Consider the following 15,521-nt stretch of genomic DNA (forward strand, 5'->3'; position numbering starts at 1 on the left):
AATTGCTTTAGGACAAACACACAGAAATAGGATTGTACAATATTCAATACATTGTTTAAACACTAAAGCGATTCCTCCTCATGAATTAAAAATGCATTCTAGAGCCAGAAGTTCAGCCTAGTCCACATTTTAAACCTATTCACATAAATACAATTCCAATACCAGGTCAAAAGCAATGTTAACATTGTCAAGAGCTCGCATGGCAGAATTTTTTCTTTAACCCCATTTGTTTAGCAGTTGTCTTGGAAGAATCACCGTGAAGTTTTCATTAATTCACTTAAGTAAACTCATGTTTCATATACATTTCTATATGTCATTTTCATAGTAATATAAGACATGTGCAAAGTACTGAATTCTTGAGATTCAAATTAATTTAGACTTTAGGAAAAGGCTTACGAAGAAATGGAAGAAAAGTAACTAAAATACAGAAATCACCAGAATTTTTATTTAGACAATACAAAAATCTAGGGTGTACTTATGCAAACAATGAAAGCATTCCACTTTTTCTTTCCTATCCCAAGCTCATGCTCATACAGCGATATGCTAAAGCAGTTTTTCAGAACAAAGAACACAATCCAGACCATCTGCTTTAATTATTGTCATGGTCAGGTTCATGTGTCAACCTAGCCAAGTGGTGATACCTGTTTGTCTGGTTGGGCAAGTGCTGGCCTGTCTGTTGCGATGAGGACATTTCATAGAATTAAATCATGATCATGTCAGCTACATCCACAGCTGATTTAATTTGTAATCAGCCAAAGGGGCATGTCTTCTGCAATGAATAATGCTTAATCTGATCACTGGGAGCCTTTCAAGGAGAATTCACAAGAGACAGCTTCTTCCTGCTTCTGCTGGCCAGACTCTCCCGTGGAGTTCATCCAGACCCTCCATCGGAGTCGTCGGCTTCACAGCCTGGCCTGCGGATTTTGGACTCTGTGTTCCCACGGTCACGTGAGATACTTTTATAAATTTTAGATTTGCGAGTGTTCCCTGTTGATTTTGTTTCTCTAGAGAACCCTAACTAATCCAATTACTAATCCTTTTTCCTCTTTGCGTCTCTTGCATACATTTAGCTGCTTGAAACTAAAGCAACCACAATATGGTTCTCAGGTTAAGTTCAGGCTAACGAGAGCAGGAGTGCCAGTGTCAGCAGTTTGGCGGAGGTGCTCTGGTATGCAGCAGGGGACCTCCGTTTCTTCAGTGCCCTGCAATCCACCACCGCCATCAGCACACAGACCTGCAAGGCTGCACTTCCACCACACTAGCTGCCTTAAAGTTAAAATCCCTTTAAACTGAAGCTGGACATCCAAATTCTTCTACAATTATTAAAAAAAAAAAAAAATGTCCACCATATTGCTGGAAATCGCTTGGCTAGTCTACCTCTAAATTTCTGCTTAAATATAATCTTTGGTTTTTCTTCTTCTACATTATTTTCTTTCATATATTTGTTTAACAAAAAGCAACCAAAATACTTCCCAGATTAAAGAGATCTGTTTTCTCCACTTGTATTCCTTGCTTTCATAGTTAGTGAGGAGAGTATGCCTTAAGATAGTGCTTTTCAAACTTTCTGTAGGGAAGGTCCAGAGTTGTTCTGCCTGTTTTGTTTGCCCTAATCCATCGTGGACGGACATGATTGGAAAGTACAATAAAATGAATGACCCAATTAATTAGACAGCAAAAAAAGAGTGGAAATAGAAAATACAAGCCCACAGATATCCCTTTCGGTTGTCAAAGAAAAAATGAAATCATTATAAAAATTTCTAAAGGCTGTCTCTCCATTTCTGAACTTACACTGTCTCAGGTCAGCAGCAAACACTTGGCAAACTGGAAGCAGCCCAGGGACAACAAGTCCTTTCATCATCCTTTTACGTTTTCTTTCTTTCCCCAACTCCCCTTCAAAATTCCTCTACATTCACTATTGTTTTCTCTATCGCCACTTGAGGATCTAACTCACTTGTTGGACACGTTAGTATCAGACATTCTGCTTATGTTATTCTTTCGATAACTAATGAAAACATAGTCTCTCCTTGGTCTGTTCCCACCTCTCTGACTCAGACTTCTCCTTCTCTTTCAGCTCTCTCCCTCTTCTCAAGTCTCTTTTCTCAGCATGTTCGCCTTGTGTTCCACATGGCACCATCCATGATAACTTACTGTTCTTCCTCTACCCAAAAAAACTTATTCATTTCCTGCTTTCAACTATTATCTCTACAAATCCAATTTCTATCCCTAAGCTGAGACAGTCAGATTCTCTCATAAAAATATCTTTCACAGAGACATTATTTTTTCAACTCAAGAGCATTATTCTTCCAATTCAAATCATTTCAAATATTTACGAAAGTTCCTGCACTGTTAGATCCTGCAGCAGACATGGGTTCAGCAGGACAAAGTCTCTTCTCAACAAGGCGTCCTACCACACAAGCCATGGACTCAGATAGAACTGGGTTTAACCTCCACTATTATGTGATATTTTAGCCTCTAAACTTCAGTTTCCTAATGTGAAAACCTGGGTGTGTACTATTATACCAACTTTGTAGGACTATTAGTAAAAGCAAGTGAAATAATGAATGTGGAATGTCAGCCACACAGAAAACAATAAATGTCACCGTCATCATTAAGAGCAACCTCTCCTGCTGTGACCTTTTACTTTTATTACATTACAAATAATTTTTTGACTATTGATGATCTGTCTGTAGATTGGACTTACAGTAATTTCTTAGTTGCTATTACTCACTATTGCTATGATGGCACACCATTTTAAATTGTTAATGAAAGATAGATAAGATAAATAAGCATGGAAGTTGGGAGGATGACAGTACAGTGAAATGTAATGCACACGAAAATACATTCAGTTTCCAGCACAACCACTAATTAGCTATACGATCTTAAGTCACTTAACTGCTCTCTATCACAGTTTTCTCATCTGTAGAATAGAATTCCAAATGGATGATCTACAACTTCATTTCTTAATTCTATGAAGCACAATTCTTTTTTTCAATTCTAAGCCCAAACTTCAAAGTGAAACACTGGCTTAAATACATGTATCTCAAAACAGGTTTATTCAAAGACCAAAAATACTACTTATATTTTATTAACAAAAATTAGCCTATATGTGCAGAACTCTATACATGATCATAAATATTAAGTAAGGATTCAAAATAATTACTGTTTTCTGTATTTTAAGAAAAATATACATACTTCCTATTATATTGTATAAGATTATCTAGCTTGGCACTTTGTCAATAAAATATATAAACACAATATAAATCTCAGGTTAAAATAATCACTGATTATAAGCTACTATGTTTTTAACAGGGAGCCAATGTTTCAGTGTTTAATATCAAATAGCTACCATTGAGCACAAGTTACACTGCCAGGAACTGTGCTGAACACTTTCCATTACTTAGCTCAGTCCATCATCACAAAGAAACCTATGAAGCAGGTAAAATTTCCCCTCATTTAACAGATGAGAAAGCTGAGCATCCCAGGTTTGACTAACTTCCTTCAAATCGCACCAATAGGAGGGACAAACTGGGACAAATCCCAGTCTGTGAGGCTCCTAAACCTAGTCAAACATTTCACAATTTAGCTCCCTTCTCCCAAAATTTTATGCAAATTAATACACACAACTCAAAAAAATAATGAAAGGTAAAAAACATTAGACGCTTTTAAAAGACAAGAGTAATAATAATATCCTTGGAAAAGATAGCGAATATGCTCCATAAAAAGTAGAACCCACCTTCATGGCCTATGACAGATCTAGAAGTTGTCTGAAAACTCACAATTCCTGCCACATGGTCATTGGCCAAAATGTTCACTCTCACAGTGTCAGAGCTGGGCAAAATTCTACTTCCGCCTTCGGTGTATACCAAACTAACAATGATGTTTTCATCATCCTCTGGCTCAAAATCATCCAAAATGGTTAAAATGACTGGTTTTTTTGTTTCACCTATAAACAATTAATGGAATTGTAACCAAAGTAACTAAACCATCAACACAGAGGACTCACAAGGTCCCCAAAATATGCCTATTTAAAAAGTTAAATAAAAATATTCAAGTAAGTTACAATAATGCATCCAATGTCATAAGCAATATTAGCACCACACTAAGAAAAAAATTCATGTTATTCTGTAGATCCTTTCTCCTATAAAACACTAAAATTTCATTAATATGAGATTGTGAAGAAGTCCATTTTGAATCATGGAAAGTTAAGTGCAGAATTATTTCAAAGAATCATGGTTTTACTTCCTGATCTTTCGCCAAGAACAATGAGCTAGGCAGGAAAGAGCTTCCTCAGCCCCCTGAAGGAGAGTGGATCCTTATGCTAGCATTACCATGGATAACTTTCATCAAATAACAGACCAGGAACACTTCCCAAATCAAACGGGAAACAGAAAAGACAGGGCACATTATGAGCAAAAGAACCAGCCTGAATGAGATAAGTCTTTGGAAGACTACAGGACAACATCAACTCCTTCTTTGCCAAATTATAGTGTGTGGCAAGGAAAAAGAGAGGCAGAGAGAAATTCACAGGGGAGTGACAGTGAGAAGGGCCAACAATCTACTTTGCAATTTAGCCTGGGACCCCACTAGTGGATAGGGAACCAATGAATATTCCTAAACCCAATGATACTTCAGCTGTTAAATTCAAGGTTTTCATCATTTAATTTCACCCACACCCATACCCTTTTCTGGAAAGAGGCTAAAAAGGTAAGAAGACAAAAGGTAGGGAAAAGGAGAAAGGGAATATGAATGCATGTTCTCTCTCTTGTGGCTCTTGTCTTTTTTTATCAATTCAGCAATATCAAGATTGCCCCAAGAATGTATGTATGTATTATCTAAGGCCCTGGGTTGGCTATAAGGTGGTGCATTTTTTTGTGATCCTAAAGTAATAACTCAAGGTACTAATAATTTGTATAATGTTATTACTTTAACTTTCTCTGTAGTTACCAAAGCCACTGGAAAATCTGTCTTTAAATTTTCATCTTCACTCCCTCCTCATTAAATTTTCATTATGCCTTTTGAAATAAGGAGAAATAATACCAATTACCAAACTGCCCCTATCAAATATATCAGATTTCATCATTCTATTCCAAAATTATTTAGCAGAAAATAGCATGATAGATGTTTCCAAAAGTGTACTATATATGCAAAAGGATCTCAATCACTGTTTACAAAAAAACTATGCATTAAAATGTTAGACTAAAACAGACACAAAGGATTGCTCTAGGATATGGGAATTATGCATAATATTTACTTCCTTCATTTTGTTTTTTATCTTGAGGTTTTCATGAGTATACATTACTTATAAAATTAGAAAAATTTCTTTTTTAAACTGTACAAACTCAATAATTTTCTAAATCAGGATTTAAACAATGATCTCGTAAAGATACCAATCCCCCTCCACAAGAAAATTATTTTTAAACCTATGATCTTTACAAATTTTCAAATATCAGATGATTTTACCAGTCTTGAAAAAGAATCAGCAAATCTGACCCTAATTTACTGGCTATGAAATCTATAATTATATTGTTTATGAAAATTTATATAGTGAGTCCAAGACTAAGAGCAGTATTATAAGTTGATATATTATTAGTATTAATTTAATATGAATGCAGTACCCAAAATTTATACTGTTATTACTTACATATCATTTTCACTGAGGATTCATCCTGGTATGTCTAGTCATATGAAAAACGTTACCAGTTAATACTCATTTTCCAAGCCACCACTACATCATACCCATAACAATCTTACAGTTTCCCTTACAAAATTAGAACTTGCCTGATAAATGCCTCTATATTTCCTTAAAGGCACTATCATACATAAAGGGGTAAAATCCACACATTTCCTGGAAAATCATATTTTTAATAAATTATAAAGAAACTTATGTAGGGCCATACCAGGCAACATATGGCTTGTCAATCACTAAAAGCCAACTAATTTCTATTTTTTCCAAAACCATATTATACTTTCATATAGATAAGAAAATATACAGTAAATAAGAAATCTTGCAAATATTATCATAAGAATTGACCATATGACTTTAACAGGGAAGACTGAAATCCATTTAGAATTATTACTCACCTTCAGCAAAAGTCAGAATATTTCCAGCTCCTATAAAATCTAAACCTTCAGTAGCTGTTCCACCAACAACACGCCATTCGACTGTCACCTGGCCTAAGCTGCCCCCTGTCCTGTGGATCATCAGCTCCACTGTGGTTTGAGGCTGTTCCTGAACTTCCACATACGCGCCATCTTCTGATGCACTGGGACTAATACTGTAGATCATAAACACTCCAAAGGCATCATCATTTAATGCTATGACAACTGAAGAACTATTTGGCTGGCCTATAGTTGGCTGATTTTTAAAACTGGCTGTGATGTTCATGAGCTGAACTTCAAGGAGAGAAATTAGGAAACGCTCATCCATCTCTGGAAAATCATCAGGAAAAACAGAAACTGTGAGATTTGCAAATTCATCGCCTTCTAGCATTACTGCGCTGTGCCTTGTTACAGGCTCATAGTCACTACCGGCCACAGCCTGACTACTGTAAAGAGACCCTACCCTGGTCATGTTTTTCTTGTAAGTCCAGAAGTCTGAGCTGTTGAGAGTTGGGCTGACCCATGATGTCATCCAAAAACATTGGGGGCCCCCAGGAGCCCTGAAAAATGAAAACGCTGAGCAAGCAGGCTCTTTGAGGCACAAAGCGGCACAGGTGTATCGGGGTTCCCCCACTGCAGAGACATTCACCCAAGTTCTCCAAAGCGGGTCAGGCACCCCTTGAATTGGCGATTCATAATAGGACAGTAAATCTTGACCTTCCTCAACTGCAGTAGCCACTACGTCCACATCGGAAGTATTGTAGAGCAACAACAGCCGACCAAAGCGTCCTCCGCTAAAACGTGGAGTGACAAAAGACAGGTTACGCACTCAAAGGAATCTCTGCGTTACATATAGAGAAATGCTAACTGTGGTTTACACTTCCTTCTTAAAAAGTGTTCAATGCATTATTTCAACTGCAAAGATGTTTATTACAATTGCAAAGATGTTTCTCAATTACATTCATCTTTGAATATTTTGTTTTCAATCAAACAATACTTATTTTTAGCTAAATTATGCTAAATACAAATAGTATCTGTCCCAGAATTGTCAAACAGAATTTGAAAATTCATCAAATTTTCATTATTAGATTTCACTGAGGCAAAGTAACAATGATGACAGCATGAGTATGTTTTGAAGGGAGTTAATTACTTGTTACATCAACCCGGGATCCTATATTTCCTATTTCTGAAGCAGTTCAATGAGCAGGATGCTGCCTCACAACAGAAATTCAGGAAAAGGAAAACCTGAAAATCAATCATTTCACACAGCACTGTAGTGTTCTCTAGTTTAGATATTAGTTGTATATAAGTTCTAGCTGTAACAAACAACAGATTAAGGCAATACGTTTGGGTTTAGAAAGATCAATGACATACAATCTATAATGTATTTCATTATATTGCATCTGTATTTCATTATAGATACGATAAATGTGCTTGGCACCAAATATTAGCAGGCATAATTCAATGAACAAATTGTAATAATCTATAAAACAATGTACAGTGTATAAAAACCTCCAAATCTAAATCATTTAAGTGTTCAAGAAGTCCTTCCCCACCAGCCCACAACTCCCATCACTCCCACAGATACCAGTAGCCATCTCCAGTACCTTCGCCTGACAGTTATGTTCACACAGGAACTTCTCTCCAGGGGCTCTTGGATACGATAAACCGACTGAACAAATGCTACCGTACCATAAGGATTATCATTGGCATGAATAATAACATTTGCCACTCGATCTAACCCAATAGTACCTCCACCAGAGACATCAGTTAGCTGCACCTGGATAACCTAAAATACAGTGAAAACTTCCTTAACAGTATCCCAGTTCTGAAATTAGAGTAAGAATGATGAAGAAACAAAATATCAAGCATACTCACACAAGCATAAAAACAAAATGGAATGAAATATAAATGAACCCAAAGAAACTCTCCCAATTACATTTACAAGCCCAGCATGAAACAAAATAATCCATCATCAACTTTAATAACAGAGCACAATTAAATGTATAAAATATAAGCTACTTAAATTGCTTAATATTCAGTTATACAAGTAACTTCATGACTCAATGTTAAGATTCCTGCTTAGGTTTGCCATTTCAATAATATGACTTTTATGTTCTATGCCTTTCTTAAATTCAGGGAAAATATTGCATATATAATGGGCAATTAATCTATTTTGCTTGATTTTCCACATATGTGGAAATTTAAGACAAAGAACACGGTATCATTAGTGCTACCTAAATTTAGAGAAAATGAGAAATATTTTAGATGTATTGATTAATATTCAACACCTTTAAAAGTGAATAAAAACATGATTAGCATTCAAAACAAATTTTATGGACTTTTCTCCTATGAAAATTTGATACTATCAAAGAATAAATGCTATTAAAAATAATTTTATGAGATGTAGGCTTCGATTTTTGAGTTTCATAAAATAAAATTAACTTCAGCTAATTATGTTTGTGATGAATCAACTTTTCCATTGAGACTATATTTTTAGTTGCAACCTTGCCACCTCATCATAGAAAAAAGAAATGTTTGGTGTTTGTCACACAGTGTTGAATGAGCAAATGAATGAATTAGTAGAGAATCAAAAATCTACCTTTAGTGAAGATCAACTAGCTCACTCTCAAACCAAAAATGAGTATGGACACAAATAGATTAAAAGGATATATGGGACAAATTCCATAAAAATTATAACAGATGCAAAAAAAAAAGTTAAAAGTGATTCCTGGGGTCTGCCCATGCCAAAAGAAAAAAATTATAACAGATGCATATATATTTAATCAATTAGCCAAAATGCTGAAAAACACAAAGTAATTGTACAAAAAAATCTTGCACTAGTAAACTGGTATGTGCACACGATGTGTTTCTAAAATATTCTTGCTTTTGTCATTTATAAGCATCACTTTCACACTACCATATTGTGAACAGTCTTGCAAAAATAATTTATTTGACATCCTCTCTAAAATATCATAATAACAGCCATCTGCTTTAGTCACTAGAAGACAAGGCATGTTTTACAGTGTCATTCTATACTAGCCGTTCCTCTCACCTCTTCAGTCTCCGGAACGTCGTCAGCCAGGACCTCTAACAACAAGGTTTGAATGGTTTCCCCAGGGGCAAAGGTCACATTACCTGAGACAACTCGAAGGTCGCCAGTAGCAAGCTGTCCATTAATGGTGGCAACCCACTGAACAGTAACATTGCCGAGTGTCCCAGAATTTCGTATTATTGGCAGGTTTACCTTCACTGAGTTAAACTCAGGTTCCTCTACAATAAGCTTAGTTATCTGGAAACCTGAAGGGCAGAGCAGAAGTAATTTCAAATACAAAGTGAATCTAAATCAACACAGAGTTAACCAACTGCCATCCTGTAGTCAATTCTTTTTCCTCCCTAACCAACCTAAGCAGCTAACCCCCACAAAAATCCAAGGCTGTGCTACAAATTGGTTAGGCTTGACAAAATTTCCAAATTATTTTTCATTATGATAGAAACCAGAATCATAAACTCGGAACCAGGCATCTACTGGGCATGAGGGAAGTAGGACGAGTCAGTTCTGTGGCAAACTGGACAGTGCAAACCTGGTCCAATGGGGAAGATGCTATTTAGCTCCCATGTCTAATGCTATGCAGGAAAGGGAGTTCAACACTGTCAGGATTTTCTATTTATCAAAAAGCCCAGAAATCCAGATTTTGTTACGTATAATCTGATTTAAATTAATATTTTAAAGTATTGTCTAAGATTCACAATCTAGGAGCCAGATCCGACCCAAAAGGCAACAATATGCCATATCCATATATATGCTAAGAGGTTGATTTATTTTTTTTAGTAACCACTAACCACGGGCAGCAACTGAAACACAGGTCCTATCTATATACATTAGCAATAGCAGTTTTAAAAATAATAACATTATCAAATTAACTCAAATAAAGAAAAAGTCATTATCCATGACCTTTACAAACAAGTGAAGGAGAGACACAAGTTAGTCTGGTTACCAAATAATCCATAGGGGTCATCAGAGGCCTCAGTAATAATGACTGCCTCTGTTAAAGCCCCTAGTTTGGCTCCTCCTGTTGTCTCATTCAACAGTTGCACGAGAAAAGATTCTTCCAACTCAGGGTAGATGTCATCAATGATATATATTGGCACAGCTTTACTGGTTTCCCCTTCTAGCAAGACCACATCTGATGAAGCAATACTATAATCTTCACCTACAAAGACGAAAAGCAAAATGTTAGTGTGCTTATTCTGAAACACAATAACATTCCATATAATAAGGAAACACTATCATGCATCAAATTTTATGCAGATTTTATGTATATGTTTGGAGAGACTTTCTTGCGGATGTTTGCTGCATCTATTATAAATGAGATTTTGCCTCTCACCAGAAAATGAGTTCGATAATACCACAAAGTAGCAAAAAAGACCTCTTAAAAGTGTTTTGAATTCATTCTTTCTGACAATATCACAAAGTAGCGAAAAAGACCTCCTAAAAGTGTTTTGAATTCATTTTTTCCCTTTCAAAAAGCTATGTAGTACTTTGTTGTTTGCCATATATACACAGAGAGAGAAAGACAGAAAGAGAGAGAGACAGCCAAAGAGAGATGGAGAGAGTATCACTCATCACTACAAGAGCACCTCTTCTCCTCTTCTCTACCAAACACAAAAAAAGTGCACAATACTTTTAGAACAAAGAAAAGAACTAGAATCCTGACCTCACTGGGGAGAAAAATTACACCATTGCACAGAAATGGGCATCTTAGCATCATCAATGATACAGCTGGAAACTGTGGACTTTCCTGCAAAGTTGAATTAAATGCTATCACTGCTCAGGGTGGCGAAAACTGTGTTTCTGGGCAAACAGTGGCTGGAGAAAGGAGAGACATTCCCTAGGGAGGCAGGCAAGGGGGACTAATTTCCTAAAAGCATTGATCAATGCACTGTCTGCCCATGTATAAGGGCCACTGGAGGCATTCCAGTCAGCATTCCTCAGGGCTGCCCACCTCCACCAAGGGACTAGGTGAGCAGGACTCATTGTCTTTTCAAGCAAATATCATGTCCAGATGATTTATTCAAAAAGCCAAGCATGCTACCCCACTGCATTCATAATCATGTTTCTTCAGTGCAGGAGGATTCTAACTGAATAGCTCTTAGTTTAATCTCTCTCTAAATGAACTGCACTACCAAAGAAGGCAATCTCCTGATGTTTGCATTTGGTAATAAAATCATTTTCCCTATACATAAGTAGTTAATTCTAACCATTTGTCTATTCTGTGTTTCCTCTCAATAAACAAGCAAGATAAATGGGTCCAGAAATGAGGCTGTTACCAAGAAATGAAAGCAAATGGCTGCTTCTTTTTTCCTGTATGCCTCAAGTCATGCACAGAAGAATCCTTTACAAGAAACTCAAAAGTATACACAGAGAAAACTCAACAATGTTTTCCTTAGTTTATCTTCATTGATTTCTGCATATTTTGGTAATCATAGCTTTTAAATTCATATGTAATTTTTAAACATTTTTATTATGAAATATAGTATATATACAAATGAAACAAAGAGCAATAATTTTCAAAGTACCCTTCAACAGTCATTAAGAACAGATTTCAGAGTTTATTATGAGTTACCATTCTACTACCTTAGATTTTTCCTTCTAGCTGCTCCAAAGTACTGGAGGCTAAAAGAAATATCAGTATAGAGATTCAGCAGTCATACTTATTTGTTAAATCCTATCTTCTCTATTATAACTCTTTGTTCTCCTTTAATCTTTCCCTCAATCTACAGAGGTCCTCAGGCAATGCCTATTCTGACTTTTTCATGTTGAGGAGCATCCACACTGAAGGATAGGAAGATGTAATTCGTTGATAATTAGTTCCATATTTTTTTTTCTACTAATACTTTTAAATTATCAGCCCACCATAGTCTGAGATATATCCAGGCATTACATTAAGCTGTACAGATTCACAAAGACTCATCCCATTCTGAACTCTTAAGAATGTGGGTTGTTTAAATGAGCTATCCAGACAGGTTGATTTAGATTGTCTGTCAAAGAAAATTTAGGTTCTAGACACAATAAGCCTCTCTGACTTTGATCTCATACTGTGGGTAAAGGTCTAGAGTACACACACTATCATCTTTTACCATGTATTTTAATTTACCTTAGTTCCAGCCAGATTCATTTTGTTTTAATTTCTAATCGAAGCCTGATCTCTCTTTTGGGTACTTTAACTGTTGTCATATGGAGCTATGCTAACTTTCAGGGCTGCAGCACTCCATTTCTGGGTCTTAAGCATCACAGAGTTATTCGAAGTTCCAGGGAAATACCTGCTGATACATATAGCTTAGCGTCTCAGAATCGAGAAATACACTCACAGCTTCAGACTAAGTGTGGCTGCTATAAGGATTTATAATCTTGGCTCCAATATTCTCTTTAAGTATTTTCTGAAAGAGACCTTAGCATATTTGTTCTTTTGCTTCTGGCTTATTTTGCACAACACATTGTCCCCAAGGTTTACTCAGTTTATTGTGTGCCTGGCAACACGTTTCCTTTTTGTAGCCATACCACATTCCATCATATAAATGAATCACAGTTCACCATCCTACTTCTCAGTCATAGTACCCTTCGGCTTCCTTCATCTACTGAGCAGCCTGGATAATGTCCAAAATAAACCAATCACATCTTACAGTATCCTCACTTGGTTGTACAATCAGCAGCATTCTCAATTTTAGACAATTTCCATGGTCCATAGAGGCAAAGAACCAACAAAAATAATCACACCAAATATCAAATCAAAACCACCCCTTATCTCTTTTTTAGTTGCCTCTAGTAGTACCCCAGTACTGCTGATGTCTTTCTGTTAACTACGGGTCATAGCATGCAATTTTAGTTTTCCCCCTATACCCTCTACTATTGACTCTGTCTAATATCCAACCTTTGAAATAGTTCATGTGAAAACTTAATTGTATATTTAATCAGTGGGATACATGGCATTATACATCCCCTTTCAATTAAATTTACCTTCAATACGGCAATGTAACTAATAACCCCACTAATAAGTTGCCATCACTTTTATCAGTTCCCTTGCATTTAAGTTCAAACTCATTGGATAATCTTTCCTCCATCTTTAGCTTCGTGTACCTCTGGGTCTACAGTGTAACCTCTAAGATTACCTTTACAGAGTCATAATAGAGAAATCATACAGTATCTATTGTTTTGTGTCTGACATTTCATTCAGCATTAAGTCCTCAAGGTTCATCCATGTTGTCATTTGCTTCAGGACCTCATTTCATCTTACTCCAGCAGAATATTCCATCATTTAAGTATATACCACATATTGCTTATCTACTCGTCTGTTGATGGGCACTTGGATTGTTTCTATCTTTGGACAATTGTGAATAGTGCCGCTATTCACATCAGTCTGCAAATGTCTGCTTATGTCACTGCTTTCAGCTCTTCTGAGTATTGTTATTGCCGGGTCATAGGGCAACTCAATTACTTAGTTTTCTGAGGAACTGCCAAACTGTTTTCTACAGCATCTACACGATTATACATTTCCACCAACTGTTTTTCAATTTCTCTACATCCTCTCGAACATCTGCAGTTTTCTGCTTGTTTGATAGCTGCCATTTATATAGGTATGAGGTGATATCTCATTATCATCTTGACTTTCATTTCCCTTATAACTAATGAAAATGGGCATCTCTTCATGTGCTTTTTAGCCATTTGTATTTGCTCTTCAGAAAGGTGTCTATTCATATCCTCCACCTATTCTATAATTGGGTGGTTTATTCTTTTGTTGTTGAGCTTTATAATTTCTTTATGTACACAGGATATCAATCCATTATTTGATATGTGGTTTCCAAATATTTTCTCCCATTGAGTTGGCTGCCTTTTCACCTTTTTTTGGACAAAGTTCTTCATGGCACAGAAGCTTTTAAGAGGTTTCCATTTATCTATTTTTTGTTTCCTGCTTGGGTTATGTGCGTAAAGTTTAAGAAGCTACCTTCCTATTACAAGACCTTGAAAATGCTTCTTTATATTTTCTTCTAGTTTTATGGTACTTTACTGGCTCTTATATTTAAGCCCTTAATCTACTTTGATTTAGGGTGTAAGGTAAAGGTCCTCTTTCATTCTTTTGCCTGTTGATATCCAATTCTCCCACGCTCATTTATTGAAAAGACTACTCTGTCCCAGTTCAGTGGTTTTGGGGGCTTTATTGAAGACCAATTGTCCATAGATTTGGTGGTCTATCTCCATACTCTTGATTTGATTCCATTGGTCGATACTTCTATCTTTGTGCCAATGCCATGATGTTCTAACCATTGTAGCTTTATAGTAAGCTTTTAAGGTCAGGAAGTGTTAGTTCTCACACTTCATTCTTCTTTTTTGGGATATCTATAACTATTTAAGGTCTCATTCCCTTCCAAATAAATTTTATAACTAACTTTTGAAAGTCTTCAAAGAAGGTTATTGGGATTCTGATTGGTATTGCATTGAAGGTTATTGGGATTCTGATTGGTATTGCATTGAAGGTTATTGGGATTCTGATTGGTATTGGATAGAACTGATATCTTGAAGACATTCAACATTCCTATCCATTAATATGGAATGTCTTTCCGTCTATTATATCATTTTTTATTTCTTTTAGCAATGTTTTGTAGTTTCCTGTACACAAGTTTTTGGCATCCCTGGTTAGGATTATTCCTAGATACCTGATTATTTTAGTCACTATTTTAAATGGATTTTTTTCCTTAATTGTCTCCTTAGGTTAATGCTTATGTAAAGAAACATTACTGATTTTTGTACAGTAATCTTTGCTGAATTTGTTTATCAGCACAAGTGGCTTTGGCATAGATTTCTCAGGGTTTTCCAAGCATAGGATGATATCATCTGCAAATAATAAATGTTTTACTTCTTCCTATTTGGGTGCCTTTTATTTCTTTCCCCTGTCTAATTGCTCCAGGTAGGACTTCTATTACAATGCTAATAATGGTGAGAATGGGCATCCTTGTCTCATTCCCAATCTTAGGGAAAATGCTTTCAATCTCTCACCATTAAGTAAGATGTTGGCTGTGGGTTTTTCATATATGCCCTTTATGATATGGAAGAACTTTCCTTTGATTCCTACCTTCTGAAGTGTTTTTATGAGGAAAGGATGCTAAATTTTGTCCAATGCTTTTTCAGCATCCATCGATATACTTGTGTGATTTTTCCCTTTCGATTTGTTAATGTGCTATATTACGTTGATTGATTTCCTTATGTTGGATCATCCTTGCATTCCTGGTATAAACCCCACTCTGTCATAATGTGTAATTCTTTTAATGTGTTGCTGGATTCAGTTTGCTAGTATTTTATTGAGAATTTTTGCATCTATGCACATTACAGAGATTGATCTGCAGTTCGCCTTTCTTGTACTGTCTTT

General features: G+C 36.0%; 1 protein-coding gene across 1 annotated transcript in view; it reads right to left on the reverse strand.

The window, feature by feature from the left end:
• Positions 1-15,521, reverse strand: part of ADGRV1 (adhesion G protein-coupled receptor V1) — a 637,421-nt gene that overhangs the window by 487,042 nt on the left and 134,858 nt on the right. The window contains exons 30-34 of the mRNA XM_077139161.1: positions 10,098-10,313; positions 9,155-9,399; positions 7,707-7,888; positions 6,082-6,893; positions 3,734-3,943 (exon numbers count right to left, since the gene is read on the reverse strand). Of these exons, the coding sequence (XP_076995276.1) occupies positions 3,734-3,943; positions 6,082-6,893; positions 7,707-7,888; positions 9,155-9,399; positions 10,098-10,313 (1,665 nt within the window). The remainder of the gene's footprint in view (positions 1-3,733; positions 3,944-6,081; positions 6,894-7,706; positions 7,889-9,154; positions 9,400-10,097; positions 10,314-15,521) is intronic.

Source organism: Tamandua tetradactyla, chromosome 21, assembly GCF_023851605.1.
Source record: "Tamandua tetradactyla isolate mTamTet1 chromosome 21, mTamTet1.pri, whole genome shotgun sequence".
In the NCBI taxonomy this organism is placed as follows: domain Eukaryota; kingdom Metazoa; phylum Chordata; class Mammalia; order Pilosa; family Myrmecophagidae; genus Tamandua; species Tamandua tetradactyla.